Below are 19,084 nucleotides of genomic sequence, written 5' to 3'. Positions count from 1 at the left end.
CAGTTTTGTTTTACAAAAGAATTTTCTCAAATTTTCTAAGTTACCAGAGTGATTACTCTCTGGTAATAGATTACCAATTATCAGTAATCGATTACCAGTGACCAGTTTGGTTTTCAAAATGTTTTCAAATGGTTTACAACGTTCCAAAATGATTTTCAAATAGTGTAATCGATTACACTATATTAGTAATCGATTACAAGTGAATCTGAATGTTGGAATTCAAATCCAATTGTGAAAAGTCACAACTTTTCATAAAATGAATTGTGTAATCGATTACCCACCTTTGTGGTAATCGATTACCAGTGAATAGTTTTGAAGAAAAAGTTAAGAGTTATAACTCTTAACATGGCTTTCTCAAAAGTCATTACTTTTCCAATGGTTTCTTTGACCAAACATGAAGAGTCTATAAAAGCATGACTTTGGCACACATTCAAAACATATATGATATTCTTCTAAACAATTCTTTTTCACAATCTTTCTCTAACCATTCCCCATTGCTTTTTCTTTGCCAAAAAGCTTTCTAAACTTTGTTTCAAAACTTTGTTTTTCTGCAAGTGGAAATTCTGCAGAAAACAAAAGTGTACTATCTTTTCATTCCTTCTCCCTCTTGACAAAATATTCAAAGGACTAACCGCCTGAGAATTCTTTTGATTCTCCCTTCTCCCTCTTGACAAAAGATTCAAAGGACTAACTGCCTGAGAATTCTTTTGATTCTTCCATTTCCCTTAAACAAAAGATTTCAAAGGACTAACTGCCTGGGATATCTTTTGTTTCCCCTTACAAAGATTTAAGGGACTAGCCGCCTAAGAATTCTTTGTCTTAACACATTGGAACGTACATCCTTTGTGATCAAGTAGAGCGTACATCTACTTGGGTTGTGATACTGAGAACAAGAAAGGGTACATCTCTTGTGGATCAGTTCAAGTGGAGCGTACATCCACTTGGTTGTTCAAAGAGAACAAGGGAGGGTACATCCCTTGTGGATCTTTGCTTGTAAAGGATTTTACAAGGTTATTGGAAATCTCAAGAACCAGTGGTTGCTTTGGGACTGGATGTAAGCACGGGTTGTGACAGAACCAATATAAATCTTGTGTTTGTCTTAATGTGAGGACTAAAATCACAAAAGAATAAATAAATAAAGGGAAAACAATCATGAATTAGGAATTAAAGGAAAACCAAAATTATAATTTAGTAATGTTTTATTAATTTAAAGAGAAATTATCAAATAAAATTTAATAAATTTAACATCTTGAAAATATAAAATAAAGTCAATATTTTTTATGTTGTTATGACCTAAAGTCCTTTGGGGTTTAGTGGCATGTCACATTTTTGTCCTTATTAAAAGGTGAGGGTGCCTTAGTGGATTTAGGGGAAAAGATGTATATAAAGTACCCTTGCCTCGACTCTTATCCAATATTGAAATTTTGGCATATCAAAGCAAGTCTCCTGATCGAGTCTAAAGTATACAAGTGACATAAATCCTCCTTCTAGCGCCAATGCTTCAACTTTATGCTCAAGATCGATATGGTCACCTGACATTCATCTTTCTAAACAATACATTAGTTTAAGCATTTTTAATGTAAAATTTAATACTTACACTCATAATCAATGTAGGACAAAACACATAAAAAAAAGTGTTTGGTTGCAACTTTATCACCTTTTTTACATGTATAAAATATGAGAAATTCAAAAATTACTTATAGATGTGACATATACATTGGTTGGTAAATCCAAGAGGGTTAACAATGGAGAAATTTACACTAATGAGTCATGAACAACCATATAAGTGAACTTAACATCAAACTTTAACTCAAAATCTTAAGACTTAGGTTTATGGTCTTTCTTTCACTTATATGGTATTCATCTTTCTCATTCCTACCCAATGTGAAACTTCACATTACACTTGTACTCCAACAATCTCCTCTTTAGTGTGAGTTTCTTTCATATGGTAGTCTCTCCCTCGAGCAGAAGTTATTTTTAATCTACGAGTATCCAATGATGGTTCTTAAAGCTTACCCATGACTGTCTCTGCCTGCTTAGTCATTGCTGCCAACATCTTCTAGTACCTTGCACCCTTGCAACGCTTGTGGGACCGACTGTCTGGTCTTCATGTATAAACTCACCCACCAAGAAAACTTTCGAAACATGGGATCCTTATGTCCTTGGATCCCACCTACTCCATTATACAAGGGATCCTTATGTTCAATTGTTGGAAAATTCGAGAAGAGTTAACACCAAAAAAATTTACACCAACCAATGAGTAACTAAGCAGATTATATAAATGAACTTGACACCACATTTTAATACAAAATCTTAAGATTTAAGTTTGAGTTTTTCCTTCAATACTCAGATTTCTCATTTTTATCTAATATGAGATTTCACCTTATAGTTATATTTTAACAATAAGTAAATACATATCACCTGATGCATACGTTAAATATGTGAAACAATAAAGAAAATTAAGGGAAGTTGAATTCCTTTTGTGGAAGAAGTTAGTGTTCCATAACATAGCAGATAAAGATTCGAATTACTAAAAAATGTTCATACTTAGCACCAGATTACGCTTCAAACATGACCTAAGTTAATGCGACAAATACATGAGTGATGAATTGTAACAAATCACACTTATATTTAGTTTGGTTTGGTAGTAAAAAATTACTAAACATGATAACTTATCATTATTTCAAAAAATTATGGTGAATTCAACTTCAACCTGCTACTAAACATGTCCTTACATTTACATAAAAAGTCCGCGTTTTGACGTGAATACTGAAACAATTCTTAGATGCTTCAATGTTTTACACATGTATATATGTGGATACTAAAGGCGAATCAGAATCCAAACACGCTGATAGAATTATCATTCTTCCAATGAAATCAAAGCATCACATAGAAACGCGGAGAATTTCAAGAAAAGCAGTAGTTAGACCGTCCACTCTTTCTAATTGACCAGTTAGACTCTTGACTCTAGCATTCTTCACGTTTCAATTTCAATTCTCTTTTTTCTTTTTTCTCTCTTTTTGCGGAGAAACGAAGGTTCCACTTCCGCAACATGATTCATGATTTCACACTTCCTCTCTCACTCTCAATCTGCAACCGTCCACTCATTCTCTCAGTGGCCCCACTGCCCCACTTATCATAGCACTATAAATTTATAATAAATTTAAATCTTATATATGTTAAAATCATATTTGAGAAATTTATCAATCAGATTTTTGGATTGGAAATTAATTACCAATAGATATTAGATAATAACAATTTTTTTTATAATAAATGAATATTTTTCTTTCCACTTTTAGTATCTCCTTTCTCTATATATACACACCATTTCCAAGTCTTTAACACCCTGCCACCTTCACTTTTCTTCATAGCACTCAAAAACAACTCACCTCATCGTTATTCACTTTCTCTCACCACATTCTAAACAGACAGTAGTAGCACCATCATCCCCAATAATGGCATCATCCCCAACCTTTGCTTTGAGAACCATCTCCTCTTTCTCTGTGAAACCTGTTACCACCACAAGATCATCACTCACCACCTCATCCACCACAACCCTCTTACCATTTACTTCAACAAACTCATCTCTCCCCAGAACTCTCAAACTCAACACCTCTTCCCCACATCCTCACCTTTCACTACCCCACAAGTCTTTCACTTGTAGAAGCCAGGCTGAGCCATCTTCTGATTCAGGTACATGTGCCAAAACTGTCCCTTAGTTTTTTCAATCTTTGTTATTCTGTTGTTCTGATGTTCTAATGTTAATTATCTCTACCCCACATTGAAGATCTGTGGGACTTGCTTGATTCTGTGCTGACCCTTCTGGTTTTATGCTTGATCTTGCAGCCAAAGTCCAAGAACTGAGTGTGTATGAGATCAATGAGAGAGATCGTGGAAGCCCTGCTTATCTTAGATTGAGCCAGAAAACTGTCAATTCCCTTGGTGATCTAGTCCCCTTCAGCAACAAGGTATGTTACTTTTTGGTCTTTGTTTAATACTACCTGCAAATTTTATGAGCCTTTGTTCATTTTACATATGAACTTTTATTAGTAGTGAAAGCATAACTTTTTGTATTTTCTTTTTTCATTTCACCTTATTATATTTAATTTAAAATTCCAGTCTTGGGTTTAAGCTAAAAAGTCACCTTTTTTTGTCGTTTGCTTTAACTAAAGTAAAAGGGTGTTCATGCCTGAATTTGGATTCCCTCTTTTCATTTTTCCACATATTCACACATTTAGTAACTTGAACCATAGGATAAAAAATTAGGTGATTCATATTTGTAATTTAGTAAATCAGACTTAAAATAAACATTCAGAATCTGAGTTGTCCGATTTTACATCTAACTGTTACTAATATTCTAATTGTGTGAATGTGTGGAAGTATCCACTGCACTTAGTAAATCAGATTTAAAACAACAGCATTCAAAATCTGAGTCGTTTGATCTTCATTCAACCGTTACAAATGTACTAATTGCTTGAATGTGTGAATTATTTTTTTATGGGCAAATGCTTGTTAGTTTGTTAGTTTTTGTTAGTGAGATGATTCGAACCATGGCCTCTTCCTCCCTGTTCTTCTCCCTTTAACCACCAAGTTGATTTTATAACTGCACAAATGTGTGAAAAATTGACTAAACTAAATCTTGTTCAGTTCAGGTTTTGCTTGTTTAATTCTTCAATTTTGTGTATCTTTTTGGTATTGGTTTTTTTTATATTTATTTTGGATCATGCAGTTGTATTCTGGATGTTTGCAAAAGAGGGTGGGGATAACTGCTGGAATCTGTGTCTTGATCCAAAACAAAGCCGAGAAGAAGGGAGATAGGTATGAGGCAATCTACAGCTTCTACTTTGGGGACTACGGTCACATTTCAGTGCAGGGTTCATACCTGACCTATGAGGACACTTATCTTGCTGTGACTGGTGGATCTGGCATCTTTGAAGGGGCTTATGGTCAGGTCAAGCTGCATCAAATTGTGTTCCCCTTTAAACTATTCTACACATTTTATCTTAAGGGCATCAAGGACTTGCCTCAGGAGCTTCTTTCCCAGCCTGTTGAGCCCAGCCCAGCTATTGAGCCCAGCCCATCTGCCAAGGCCTGTGAACCACATGCTGTTATTGCTGGCTTTACTGACTGAGGAACAATGAGGATCGACATTTTTCTTTTGTTTCTTTTTTAAGGAAGAAACTCGGATACAGTTTCTTAGGTGTTGTTCGTGTTGTTTTCTGGTTAGAATTAGAGTTTTATTTCGACAATTTACATAATAAAAGTTTTCATTAAAGGATTATTCGGATTGCCGAAGTGAATTGAAACTTCATTTTGATTGGAGAACAGCAGAAATTAGAAAGTGGTAAGTTTTCTCCTGTTATTTTTTTTTTTAATTCTCTTCATTGTTGACTTAGTTTGGAGACCCTTGCAACAAGTTCACAATTTAACCACCTGTTACTTGTGTTGAAATTTATTTATGTAGTAAATGTGGGTCAAGATGTCTCAGGTAGTAGAAGAGTTTTTTGTTGTTCAATAATGAAAGTGACAAGTGAGGTTGGGTTTTGTAGTGGTGGAGAGATGGGAGTTTATAGAAGCCATTACTGTATTTTAGTGGTGGTAGGCCACATATTCAAGATAGTGTTGCACGAGCAATTATTGTTGAGCTTACTGAATTACATGGCTTAATTTTATGAAAGATCTCGTGAATTTTTTAGTTTGTCTTGGCCTCGTTGGACTTGTTTTTTTATGACACATTGAATGCCGAGTAGTTTGGTATGTGAGAATATTGTCATTAGTTAATTAATATCTAGATATATCGTGAATGCTAATGTGTAAAACCTAAGTGCTAATATCAAGTGCTGCCACGCTACTATATATACTCAATTTTTTTTATATATAAACTCATTTCATTCAAAATAAGGAAGTAAATACAACTTGGTATATGCTAAAAAACATAAGTGCTAATATATAATCTTGATGTCCTAATTAAGAAATGAGTGATATGATTCATTTGTCTTTTAACATAACTCATCACTGAGTTGGAATGGAGCAAATAAAAATTCTACATTTTGACAATAAAACATGAAAATTTGATAAACCAGTAGAGTTTGACAAGATTCAATCAACGACAACTTTGCAGTCTAACTTTTAAACAACGTTCTGAATGCCAACTTCTGCTACCCATTGTAGTGCATGAAGTAACTAAGTTGTCCATTGATATACAGTAATATTAATGATTATGAATAATGAGATTGGATGAATGGCAAGCTTTTGTAAATTAAATTTCAGTCCCCATGTGAATAAGATTATTTGCAAAGAAGCACATGTTTTTGCCCCAATATCAAATCAAGCAAATATGCATTTGCTTTTTACTATTGATACCGGGGAGGAGTTCAGTTCATGTTTGATTAATGCATTATATCTCAGCCTCTCTCTGGCCGATCTAGTAAATCAAATATACAATTAATGTAATATGGCACATGTTGGTAACAATTATAGCACTAACAATAGTTGCAAACTGATGATATTTTTGTGTCATTCAGATTTTTTTTTAATCTAGGCCATTCCATGTTGATATTTGCTTTTGTCTCTTCCTCTGTTTTCACATCCTTGATCCAAATTATTTTAGTGGAACTTTTTCATTTATAATAAGTTGACTACATTCATATTTTTGTTTAATGAACTTTTAATGACAGAAGGGATCACTCCTTTCTTTTGAATCTTTAAATTATAATGTGATACCCTTGTTTGTCTTCCCAACTTTCATTAAAGGGCTGTCTTTGATGCTACTCTTATATGTCAACGGTTTGATGGGTTTCTCTCTCGTTGTATAATGTAGCCAATTGGAGAGGATCCAAGTGTTTTCTTAATCCTTAAAGCAATTATACAAGAAATTTCCTACTCAATTTTGCTCTTGGTCATTGTTTCATATGAAACATTCTGAATGCGTTCGTCAAAGTTTAGTTTCTAATTTTGTATTCTTGTGACATTCACATGTGCAATGAGAATCGAAGACTAAGTTAAAATGATTGACAAAGTAAGCAAAATGGATATTGTATGTATGACCGCAACATATTAATTGCACGGGGTACCATGTTGCCATGTTCTTCTATCTATCTATCTCATTTGGGTTTGTCTGACTTTAATTTTTTAAGGGGATATGCTAGGTGCACCCAGCAATATTGCTGGTGCACCCAGCAATTCAATGAAAGGTCAATTTTGCCCTTCAGTTAAAAATATAAAAAGCATTTCTTTTCTTCCCGGAAGCATTCTCTCTTTTTCTCACTGTGGCTCTTCCGCAAAAAGCTTCTTCTCTTCTCTCTTCCCCGACAAGCTTCTTCTCCGCGAGCTTCTCCGACAGCCCTTGGACCCATTTGCTTCGAGGTAGGTGGCCTTCTTCTTAGCTTTGGTTTTGTTATGCACTACATTAGGGTAGGTTAGTGTAACGTTAGGTTAGTGGAACCTTAGGGTAGAAGACGAAACCTAGGGTAGAAGACGAGAGGGGAGAAGACGAGAGGACGCCGGAAAAAATGGCAGAAATCGCTGACGGAGGAGTCTTCCGGAAGACCCCTTAGGGGTTCTTCCGGAAGTTCCGGAAGAACGTTTTCCGGAAAGTTTCCGGAAGAAGTGTTCTTCCGGAAGTAACCAAACGTCTTCCGGAAGAACACTTCTTCCGGAAGACTTCCGGAAAACGTCTTCCGGGAACTTTCCGGAAGAAGTGGTTCATCCGGAAGAATTCCGGAAGACTCGCACTTCCGGAAGAAGTTTCAAACTTCCGGAAGACCTTTACGGAAGAACCCTTCTTCCGGAGTATTTCCAGAAGAACCACTTCTTCCGGAAGTGGTTTTTTTATTTTTTTTTTGTGTTTTTTTTTTTAAATTTTTTTTAAACAGAAATTGTTTTGTTTTTTTTAAATGAATTATTTTATTTATTTTGGTTATTTTGTTTTTTAGATTTTATGAACAATGAAGTTTGGGTTTTTGATGTCATATTTTTTTTATAATTTAAATTGTGTATTTTTACTAAATATTAATTTGTAAATTAATTTTTTTTTATAAAAGTAGTTGTGTTTGTTTTTGTTTATTGTTTTTTTTTAAATTAGTGTTTTTTCTTTAAAAATGAAGTTGTCTATTTTTATAATTAAAGTTGTGTGTTTTGGAAGTTTTATAAAAATACTAATTTTTTATAATTAATTAGTTTATTTTATTATAAATGAAGTATTTTACCTACAACGCAACCCTAACACATTAATTTTCGTACAAACCATCAATTCAACCAATGACTCAAATTATCTATGATTACCTGAGATGTATTAAAAGCATTTGAACAATCGACATGTCGTTCATTCACTCCACATTCTTCTTGATTATCATAATCATAATCCATATCAACTTCGTGTGACATCGCAAAGTCATACCTCCATTGATCTTCGTCCATCTTAAGGACATATGCATCATACACAAGTACATTCAAATTATCATATAACCACATCCAAAAATTTACTACACCTTAAATAACAAACATATTAATAGGACATATGCATCATACACGACTATATTAAAATTATCACTATATTCTAAATTTATAACTACATTATTTACTTAAACTAAACTTATCACTATAATAAACAACTAATAAAACATTTTTGTACCATTATACATTTAAGTTACCTAAATCATTTAATATTATACCATTATACCTAATTAAATCAATAATCCACAACATATATAAACCAGAAATAAAAAAAAATTATAAAACAGAAATATATATACCATTATAAAACAAAAAAAATTATAATCCACAATATATATCATTATACCTAATTAAACCAATAATTCATTATTAACTAACAGAAATATATATAAAACAGAAATTAAAAAAATTATAAAACAGAAATTAAAAAAATTATAAAACAGAAATTAATAAATTAGTAATAATTTAACATTCCGGAAGAAGTTCTTCCGGAAGTTACGAAGCCCAATTCCGGAAGAAGTGCTTCCGGAAGTAGTTTCCGGAAGAACTTCTTCCAGAATTGGGCTTCTTAACTTCCGGAAGACCTTCATCCGGAAGTTAAGAAGCCCAATTCCGGAAGAAGTTCTTCCGGAAACTACTTCCGGAAGCACTTCTTCCGGAATTGGGCTTCGTAACTTCCGGAAGACCTTCTTCCGGAAGTTAAGAAGCCCAATTCCGGAAGAAGGTCTTCCGGAAATAGTTTCCGGAAGCACTTCTTCCGGAATTGGCCTTCGTAACTTCCGGACGACCTTCATCCGGAAGTGGTCATTCCGGACCTTCCTCCTTCTGTGCCTAAAATTTCTTCCGGATACATTTTTTACTGTTTTTCTTCTCTAAAAGCTAACCGGAAAACGAAATAAACGCGTACCTCCGACAAAATAGGAACAACAGCCACTAATAAAACTTCAAATACGGAACACGGGACCACCAAATCTTTAAATACTTCACTTCACTGGACCACCAACAGACTGTTGAAGGGACCACCACCGAAACAACAGCAAACGGAAGAAGAAACAAAGCAAACGGAAGAAGAAACAAAGCAAACAGAAGAAGAAAGAAAGAAAGCGCAGTAAAACACAGCCTGAAGACGTTAATTTAAAGAAATTTACACAAGGGCAAAATCGTCATTACGTACGCATTAAAAAAAAAAATAACTTCCGGAAGAAGCTTCTTCCGGAAGTCTTCCGGAAGAAGCTTCTTCCGGAAGACACTGGAATTCTTCCGGAAGAAGCTTCTTCCGGAAACATTCCGGATGACGTTCTTCCGGAAATTGTCTGTGAGTTTTTCCGGAAGACACAAATTATTCTTCCGGAAGAAGGTTCTTCCGGAAACTTTCCGGAAAAAATTATTTCCGGAAACTTTCCGGAAGAACCTTCTTCCGGAAGAATAATTGCTGAAGGGCAGTTTCGCCACTTCACTGTTTGCTGGGTGCCCCAGCAATAATGCTGGGTGCACGTAGCAACTCCCTTTTTTAAGATATACCCACATGCATGAAGATTTGAATTAATCCTTCCCAGCCCAATTCTCTCCAACCTCTTTTTCTCTAATTTCTTTTTCCTCACTCCATTCTCTCTATCCTTCTGCTTATTTATTTATTTTCCTTTAGAAAATAACGAGGGCACCACGAGAATTTAATTTCCACGCAAAAAAGCAGTTTTAAGAACATCTACATAAAAATTAATTAAAATTTCTCAATATAATATTTCATGACTTAAATAACTTTTTTAGTATCAAGAATGTGAGTCAGTGTAAATTCTGGTATCTCTTTTTGATTCTTACATATTTTAAAAAAGTTTTCAGTATGTAAAATAAAATTTTAATTTTGGTACCTATTTTTTTTTTTCCAATTTTAGTACCTCACATATTTTTATGTTTGATTCTACTATCTGACGTTAATCAGCTTCTAACTTGGCTCATAGAGCGCTTGGTTAGCAAATCCAAGTCATTTTAAAATTGTTGACTCAACAACTGTCATTTATATAGCAAATACCATTTTTCAAAAATAAAAATTTGTTAGATACCAAAATTAAACAAAAATAACCTTTTTTAAAAATAAAATTTTATCACATATTAAAATGAAACAAAAATAAAAGTTAGATACCAAAATCCAAACACCCCGATCTTATAAGTACCAAAAAATTATTTAAGCCTAAAATATTAAAAAGTTTCATTATCATCATCATTGCACCACAAAATTTATTGATTATTTTCTTTTTTTCTCTTTCTCCAGCTGATACTCCTCAAACCCCAAAACTACTTGAGCAACACTTGAAAGATTCTAATGGCAATCTCAATAGCAAAGGCCATGAATCTTGTGGTTAAGTAACTACAAGCATCCAATTTTGACAAGTGAATTGGAAACGACATCATGGAGAATGCCGTCATAGTGGAAGTAGATCGTGAGTTGAAGTGGAATTTGTATGAATTGAAATGAACAAACACAACATAGTAGAGATATTAAATGAATAAGTTAAGGAGCATATCATATGGGCAATGACGATAATAATTAACCTTTATTTGTGAGAAAGGAGTATCACGTCAAAAAAGAGAAAAAAATGGGACGAATTGCAATGGTGATAATAATTATTTTATGACTTAAATAACATTTACATAAAAATTAATTAAAGTTTCTCAATATAATATTTTATGACTTAAATAACTTTTTTAGTATCAAGAATGTGTGAGCGACTGTAAATTCTGGTATCTCTTTTTGATTCTTATATATTTAAAAAAAGTTTTCAGTATATATGTAAAATAAAATTTTAATTTTGGTACCTATTTTATCGTCATTGCCCATATGTGAATTGGAAACGACATCATGAAGAATGCCATCATAGTGGAAGAAGAGGGTGAGTTGAGGTGGAATTTGTATGAATTGAAATGAACAAACACAACATAGTAGAGACATTAAATGAATAAGTTGATGTGCATATCATATGGAAAATGACAGATAATAATTAACCTTTATTTGTGAGGGAACCAAGAATTCATGAAGTGCAATGGTGATGATAATTATTTTTTTTAAGGATTAAATAACTTTTTGATACTTATTTTGATGTTTTAGTTTTGATACCTAACCTTTAATTTTTGTTTGATTGTAGTACAGGATAATTTGTTATTTTTGAAAAGGTTATTTTTTTATTTTGATAGATAATCTTTATTTTTTATTTAATTTTAGTACGTGAAAAATTTTTATTTTTGAAAAAATACTTACAGCAATTTGAATTTTCATTATTTTTAAAAGATTAAATTCTCACCGATTTATATAAAATCAAAATAATCAATTATCCTATAAAAAAATACAAAAACTAAAATTATCCCTCCAAAGTCCAAAGTGTTTTGTTACTAGGATAAGAATTCCGTGTAAGCACTCTAAACCCTCACAATGCTTTCACTCAATTTTTTTTCCAGCCCTCACAATGCCTACTCTCTGGGAAGCAGTTCACTCCATCGCCATCGTGGGTGGTCAGGTTTGCTTCTCCCTCTCAATCCATTCCTTCTGTTTCTAGTTTTAATACATTCACTATTTTACCAAATGCAGAGTTCTGGGTCTTTGGTGCTGCGATTTTCTCTCAACTAAATCTCTGGTATGCGTTTTTCCCTTCTTGTTTTTCTCCCCTCATGATCTATCACCATGCTTTGATATGGAGAAAAAAGGCACACTTTGTGTTTTTTTTTTTTTGCCAAGTTCTTGTCTGTTATCATGTATCTTCCCATATGCAGTTATAGATGCATGCTGTATATACTAAGATTCATGTGCTCTATTGGAGTGCGTCGTGCTTTATTTGCAATGGTTTATTTATTTATTTATTTCATTGGTACTGTAATAGAAATTGACCCATATACATTTATGCACTTCTTGTGCGGTTTATAATACATATTTTGTTTGTTGGTAAAAAAAATAAAAATAAAAACTGCCTCGGGTGGATCCTGGCAATAAAGTCAAGGTTTTAAATATTGGTGTTGTGTTGCGGTTTCTGGATAGAAAGAACAAAAAATAAGAGAGAGATATCCTCCAAGTTCCACTTCGATCTTCACCAAGGATTTCCCTTTAAATAAAAACTCAATTTACAAATGATAACTAAATAAAATGGAAACATCTTTTAACATATTGGATTACCATTTTTAGAGTGCTATAAATTTATCATGAATAATTAATTTACCACGGATAAAAAGAATGGCTTGAACATGTTCCACCAAGCCGTGAAATTGATGATGAGTTTGGTAGTGACAGGGGTAGTGGATTAGGAACAAAAGTGGGAGTGGTTCTAATTTCACAAGTGGAGGAGATTGAGGATCCTTGGTAAGATGTAGGCTCAATAGATTGGTCCTGATTTTGTCTTTTGTTAACCACTAATCCCACAACTCGAATAATTTGTATTAATTGATAAACATCCATTTTTGAGAAACAAAGTTTCCTTCTCAATATCAATCACTTTGACTTTTTATTTTGGAGTTGTGTTGGAGCATTAACTGATTCAATCAGTTAGTTTTTCACGCGACAATATTTTTATAATCATCACTACATTATAAGATAATTATAAAATACTAAAGTATAATTTTTATCCCTATAAATTTATTTATTTATTTTTTATTCTCATAAAATTAAAATATACTACTTTTTTACTTAGAGTTAGATTTGATTGATTCTGATACCTGCATGTGATCCTCTCTCTCTCTTAAGTGACACTCCACTCCCTTATTGTTTAAACCCCCCAAAATTTCCAAATCCCTCTTCCTAGTCTTTCTCCCAAACCCCTTAGCTTCCTTTGTCGATTTCTCTCCCGCGAGTCGCAACCCCCATACACCGCAAAGAGATGAAGAACAAATCAATGCCTCCCCCACGGTCTATATTTGAAATCTTTTTGGCGCTCCAAGTTAGAAAAGACGTGAATAGTTTATGCTCGTGTTCGTCGATGACGTCGAGCACATGGAGCATTGTGGAATCAGCACGACCCTCGGTGGTGACAATCTCAAAGAGTTTTCATCAAAATGGAAGTTTATCTACTATGAACGCACGTTGACGCTGCCACTATGAACCCTCACTATTGCTCCGCTCTCTATCAAGTCAAGCACTCCGCCGCCAACGTTGCTCACGGTTCCATTATCTTGAACAATTTGCCTATATAGTGAATTTTTGCGCTGCAAAGGATTTGGTATACGTTGATGTAGGACTTGATGTATTATTGATTTGGGCTTTTTAGTGCTGATGTTGTTAGGATGGATGCCTAAATTTGTTATGATTTTTTTTGGAGCATAAGAAGATAGTAGTTACTAATTGCAACAATGAGAGACTAACACGTAGAATCAGGTTAACTCTGGTTAAAAAATAGTATAATTTTAGGGTAAATAGTTATTTTTATTTTTGTATGTGTAATTTGTTGACAAATGTATTCTTGAAAGATGAAATTAAATACAAAATTTAATCTCCGTGTAAAAAATAAGATAAATATATTTAGCCCTCAACTTTCCATCCGTCACCGTTATTAAATTTTTTGGCTTTTTGTCTTCTGCTGACAAATGCGTCTTTGAAAGACGAAAATACTAAATTTAGTCTCTGAAAGTGTAAAAGTGTGACAAATATATTCAAATGTTAATAGTAGATTATGTCTAATTATTATAATTTGAAAAAAAAATTATAATGAGTGTGACATATTTTTCTTTAGCAACCTCGTAAATTAAATTGAATCTAGAAGAAAAAAGAGTACTCTTTTTATAAACTATAAATAATTTTTTTACACTCTTATGTTTGATGAAATGTTCAAGTAAAAAAAATATTTATTGTAAAGCATTATAGTTAAATTAGGTCCATGAATAATTTTTAGGAAAAATTGCAATTGCAATGACACTTTTAATTTGTAAAAAACACTCACCTCCTTTGGAATGATTTTTTTAAGGTTATGATTTTTTAAATGATCAGTTAATAAACAATAATTGTGTATGATTTAAAAAAAATTAAAACTCAACAAAATTTTATTATAATTTGTAATTTGATGTTATTGCATATACTAATAGACATTGACATTTTATTATGAAAAAATTATAAAAAAAACAATTAAATAAATAGTGTTTGATTAAACAGAAACAATGATTTTCTTATCGTTTTATAGTGAAATTTATTTTTTTCTATGTTGATAGCATTTATTCAAGAGTTAACAACCAAGTGATTGATTTTTTTGTAGTTGAAGAAAAGTAAGAAGAGTTTGCTAAAACAATAAAAATTCACTTTCATTGGTAATATTTTATACATGTCTTGACCGTTGATGAAACTTAAAAATTATATAACAGAAGCAGACACTTACCGGTGTGATGTAGCTCTCCCAAAATTTTGTCGCAAACATTATAAATTTTTTCACAAATTATAATAATTATTCACAATCTATTATTAACCTCCGGATATATTTGTTGCACTTTTTATATTTTCGGGGACTAAATTTTACATTTTCATTTTTCAGAGATGTATCTATTGTCAGCGGAGTGGGAAGACGAAAAGTAAAAAAATATTATGACAAATATGTCTCTATACTGGCAATTAGAGATGACCACGTTGACAAATTTGTCCATTTGTGCCATATAGGCTATTTTATTAACAGTGACATACGGAAGTTAACGACCGGATATATTTGTCGCACTTTTTACACTTTCAGGGACTAAATTTTATATTTTCATATTTCAGGAACGCATTTATTAGTGAATTATACATTAAGGGACAAAAGTGATTATTTACTCATATTTTAATTTTACGAGGATGAAAAATAAATAAAAAATTTACAAGGACGAAAATCGTACTTTGGTGATTTTACAAGAACAAAAAATATATTTTAGCCTTATAATAATTTTATGGGTATAAAAGGTGAATTGCCATGTGTTAAAATATATACAATCACAAAAGAAATTATTGAATTCATAAATTATTGAATTACCTGGACAAGAAAGGCCCAAGACACAATTAATTAATACTAAAAAATGAGTTAACTACATCATCATCCTGCATAGATGAGTTGCTAAAAAAGTGAGGCATGCTACTATAAAAGCAATTATTAGAATTTAAATTGAACCCAGCTTTGGCAAAGGCATCTGCCATCTTGTTTTGCTCCTTAAGAATATACACGATTCGACACTCGAACTAGGCTTTGGTATTGGAAATCTCAGCAAAAAGATCAACATATTGGTTTTCGAAAAACACACCAGCTTCGAATTGTCTAACAACATCCATGCTATCCAATTCGACCCTTAGCTTCATCAGCATCGAAAGCCACATTCAAACCATGGAGAATAGCCCATAACTCAACCTCTAACACAGAACAATGCCCAAGTCTCCTTGAAAAATAAAAAATGAATTCATGATCATGGTTACGTATCATAACTCCACAAGCAACTAAAAAAGCTCTATGAAGGTAAGCTCCACCACAGTTCAAAATAGCACACTCTTCAGCCATCGTCTTCCTTCCTCCATGATTAATTAACACTATTATCATGATAGACATCAGGAGATAATATCTTATGGAAATCCATACTCCTAATAATATCTTTAATTAGGGCCAAAACACTCCCAACAACACCTTCTGAACTTGTCCATTTATTTTGAAAAATGAATTCATTTCGTCTTCACCAAACACGAACAAGAATCACACCAAAAACAATGCTCCATGTAGTATCAAAAATAGGTTTACTACTACAAATATTTGTGATTGCATATGCTGAATGAAGGTTTTGATGATGCCAAAGATTGAAGAAATTCAAAGTTTACTACAAGTTCAAGTCAAGAGAAAGGATTCATGACAGTCCATTATTTGTTAAAAGAATCTCTTAAAAGATTGTAAAGGTTTGACCTTAAATGCTTATATTTTCAAAATTTCTTATAAAAAAGTTTTAAGTGTTTTTACACCTTCTAAAATAGTATATTTCTCTCTGGTAATCGATTGCCAGAAGCTGTAATCGATTACCAGAATCAAAAATTAATTTTGCAAAGCTTTCAGAAAGTTTGAATTTGAAATTTAAAGGCTGTAATCGATTACCACCTTTGTGTAATCAATTACTAGTAACGAAATTTTTTGAAATTCAAACTGAAAAGACATGACTCCTTAATAATTAACTGTGTAATCGATTACCAGTGAGAAAATTTCAAAAATAACTTTGAAAAGTCACATCATTTCATGAGAGTTTGAAAAGCCACCAAAGACCTATAAATATGTGACTTCTATTTGAAAATCTTGAGAGTTTTTCAGAACTTCATCGTCTTATTCTCTCAAAAGCAAACTTTTGGCCAAACACTTGCAAAACAAATAAGGATTCTTCTAAGTTCTTCAAGTTGTATTATTCTTCTCTTAAAAGAGAGAAAAAAAATCTTTTGTACTTCAAAAGCAAACTGTTGTTGTAATCAAGAGGTTATGGGTCTCTTGATTTGTAAGTTTTTCTAAACACAATAGAAATTTATCCCTAAGTAGTTTAGAAGTTGTAAAGGAATTTACAAGGATAGTGGAAATTTCAAGTGGATTGCTTGATGATTGAACGTAGGCACAGGAAGTGGCCGAACCAGTATAAACTAAATTTGCATTCTCTCTTCCCTAATCTCATTTACATTATTGCAGTTTAATTTTATGTTGCACATTTAAAGAGCATCAAATAAATTGTTCATTGCTTCATTTTCTGCATATTAAGTCTACACATATCTTTTAAAGAGAGAACTAAAATTTGTTAGGGAAAAATTTTGAAACTTAATTCACTCTCCTCTTAAGTTATTGAAGCCAATTGTTTAACAATATTCACATGAAGCCAATTAATAATTTCACTTTGAAAGAATAAGGAATTATTATGGATATTAAATGTCATCCACACATGTTTCGTCCATTTGCAATCCTTAAGAGCATGCTCCAAACTTTCAGTTTCCTCATTACATAGTGGACAAGTATCAATGCGAGCCATATGGCGGTGAACACAAATTAAGCTCATTTGTGGGAAGAACTTGTTGCCCAATCTTCCATAAGTGAAACTTGATGTGTTAAAGTCCTGCCCATTTCCAAATGCTCTTGAAAAGGTGGTTGCCCTCCAATTCCTCAGCCTTTGATAGCAAAGCATAAACCTCATTTGTAGAAAAATTACTATATACCGAATTTTCCACTCTACAAAGTCAGCCTAGTTCAAACTACAAAGGGCCTTCATTCTAGTGATGCAATTCACAATGTCTGTAGGTAACTCAAGACCAAGTCTGTTCATGTCTCAATCATCAGTCTTGTCCATAAGGAAGCAAACTGGAAAATTCTCATCAATTCTGAAATGAGCACTACGATATTAAATGAGACTTTTGTGGCCCAGAACTTAGTGGTCTTCCCAGCATTGAATAGTTCTTCCATTATGAACTCCCTACATAAAATTCATCTCTATGGTATTCCAACACTCAGTGATTCCTCTCCATAAATTGGTATTGTGCCTAGTTTGATCAATCCTAGGCATAGCATCATCCAGACACTTGTATTTCACACCAACAACTTTAACCCATAGATCATTGGGTCCCATGCATAATCTCCACCCCAACTTCATTAGAAGAGCTTAATTCATAAGGCTTGCCTTCCTAAGCCCAAAACCACCATTTTTTGTTTTGGAGTGCATATAGAATCCTAACTACGCTAGTGCATTGCTTTAGAATTTTCTATATGACATAGACAAAATCATGACATTTTTTATCAATCTCTGCACACACTGAGGAAGGGAGGGTAGTGGTCTGCATCACATAGGTAGGTAAGGCTTGTATAATAACCTTAGTAAGAGTTACTTTACCTACTAAGGATAATTCAGATGCCTTCTAAGTGCTCAGGCATTGATTCACTTTATCAACAATAAATTGATGATTCTGCTTAGAGACTCTATCATGGTGGAAAGGGACCCTAGATATTTGCCAAGGTCTGTTGTCCTATGATAACTCAACTTTTGCACTATTTCATCTCTGAGATGCCAATGCACATTATTAGAGAAAAATTGTAAATGCAAATATCACAAGAAGTGGAGGGGTTGAATTGTAATTTATCGTAATTGTTGAAAACTTTTTAAAACTAGCAAGGTTTTTCATCTATAAGAATAACTTTGTAAGAAAGAGTAACAATCTCTATTATAGAAACTCTTCAGATGATGAGAAAAATGAATTTGTGAAAAGGTTGTCTATCCTAAAATGATTAAAACATGATTCAAACTGAGGTTAGTTAAAGGCAGAGAAAAGACACAAGATAAACAAACACACAAGATTTATACTAGTTCGTCTCTACTACTGAGACTATATCTAGTTCTTGGTAACCACCAAATTCCACTAACTTTTCATGAGTTACAAGTATTATGTCATGACCACTTCTAGCTCTTACAAATCAAACTCTACTCCAAGTTTGATCAACACCTAATATTCTTTGTTTTACCAAGCCATTGTTGGATCTAACCAAATCAAATAAGATTTGTGGTTGAGGATTGCTCACAAACTAACAAGAAATTGTTTTACAGACGCATAAACAATCTAAACACTTAGTCTTTTTCTCTCAGGATGTTCAAGGTGTTTTGAGAGCCTTTTCTAATCTTACAAGAAAATATAGAAAGTCTTGTTGAAGAA

The 19,084-nt window shown here is 32.9% G+C and overlaps 1 protein-coding gene across 1 annotated transcript; it reads left to right on the top strand.

Moving 5' to 3' along the window:
- Nucleotides 1-3,321: 3,321 nt before the first annotated feature.
- On the top strand, nucleotides 3,322-5,698 carry LOC114382466 (allene oxide cyclase, chloroplastic-like). The gene is made up of 3 exons (XM_028341912.1): nucleotides 3,322-3,693; nucleotides 3,847-3,968; nucleotides 4,730-5,698. The coding sequence occupies exons 1-3, from the start codon at nucleotides 3,456-3,458 to the stop codon at nucleotides 5,129-5,131; spliced, it is 762 nt and encodes a 253-aa protein (XP_028197713.1). The 5' UTR covers nucleotides 3,322-3,455; the 3' UTR covers nucleotides 5,132-5,698.
- Nucleotides 5,699-19,084: the final 13,386 nt, after the last annotated feature.

This window comes from Glycine soja, chromosome 13, assembly GCF_004193775.1.
Source record: "Glycine soja cultivar W05 chromosome 13, ASM419377v2, whole genome shotgun sequence".
NCBI classification, from domain to species: Eukaryota; Viridiplantae; Streptophyta; class Magnoliopsida; order Fabales; family Fabaceae; genus Glycine; species Glycine soja.
The sequence above is the reverse complement of the archived record's forward strand: the minus strand, read 5'-3'. Positions and strand labels throughout refer to the sequence as shown.

Excerpts from the sequence above, each read along its gene's own strand:
- LOC114382466 (XM_028341912.1), top strand. The coding sequence starts at position 3,456 with ATGGCATCATCCCCAACCTTTGCTTTGAGAACCATCTCCTCTTTCTCT. Across the intron at positions 3,694-3,846 it reads TGAGCCATCTTCTGATTCAG|CCAAAGTCCAAGAACTGAGT; the intron begins GTACATGTGCCA and ends TTGATCTTGCAG. Across the intron at positions 3,969-4,729 it reads TAGTCCCCTTCAGCAACAAG|TTGTATTCTGGATGTTTGCA; the intron begins GTATGTTACTTT and ends TGGATCATGCAG.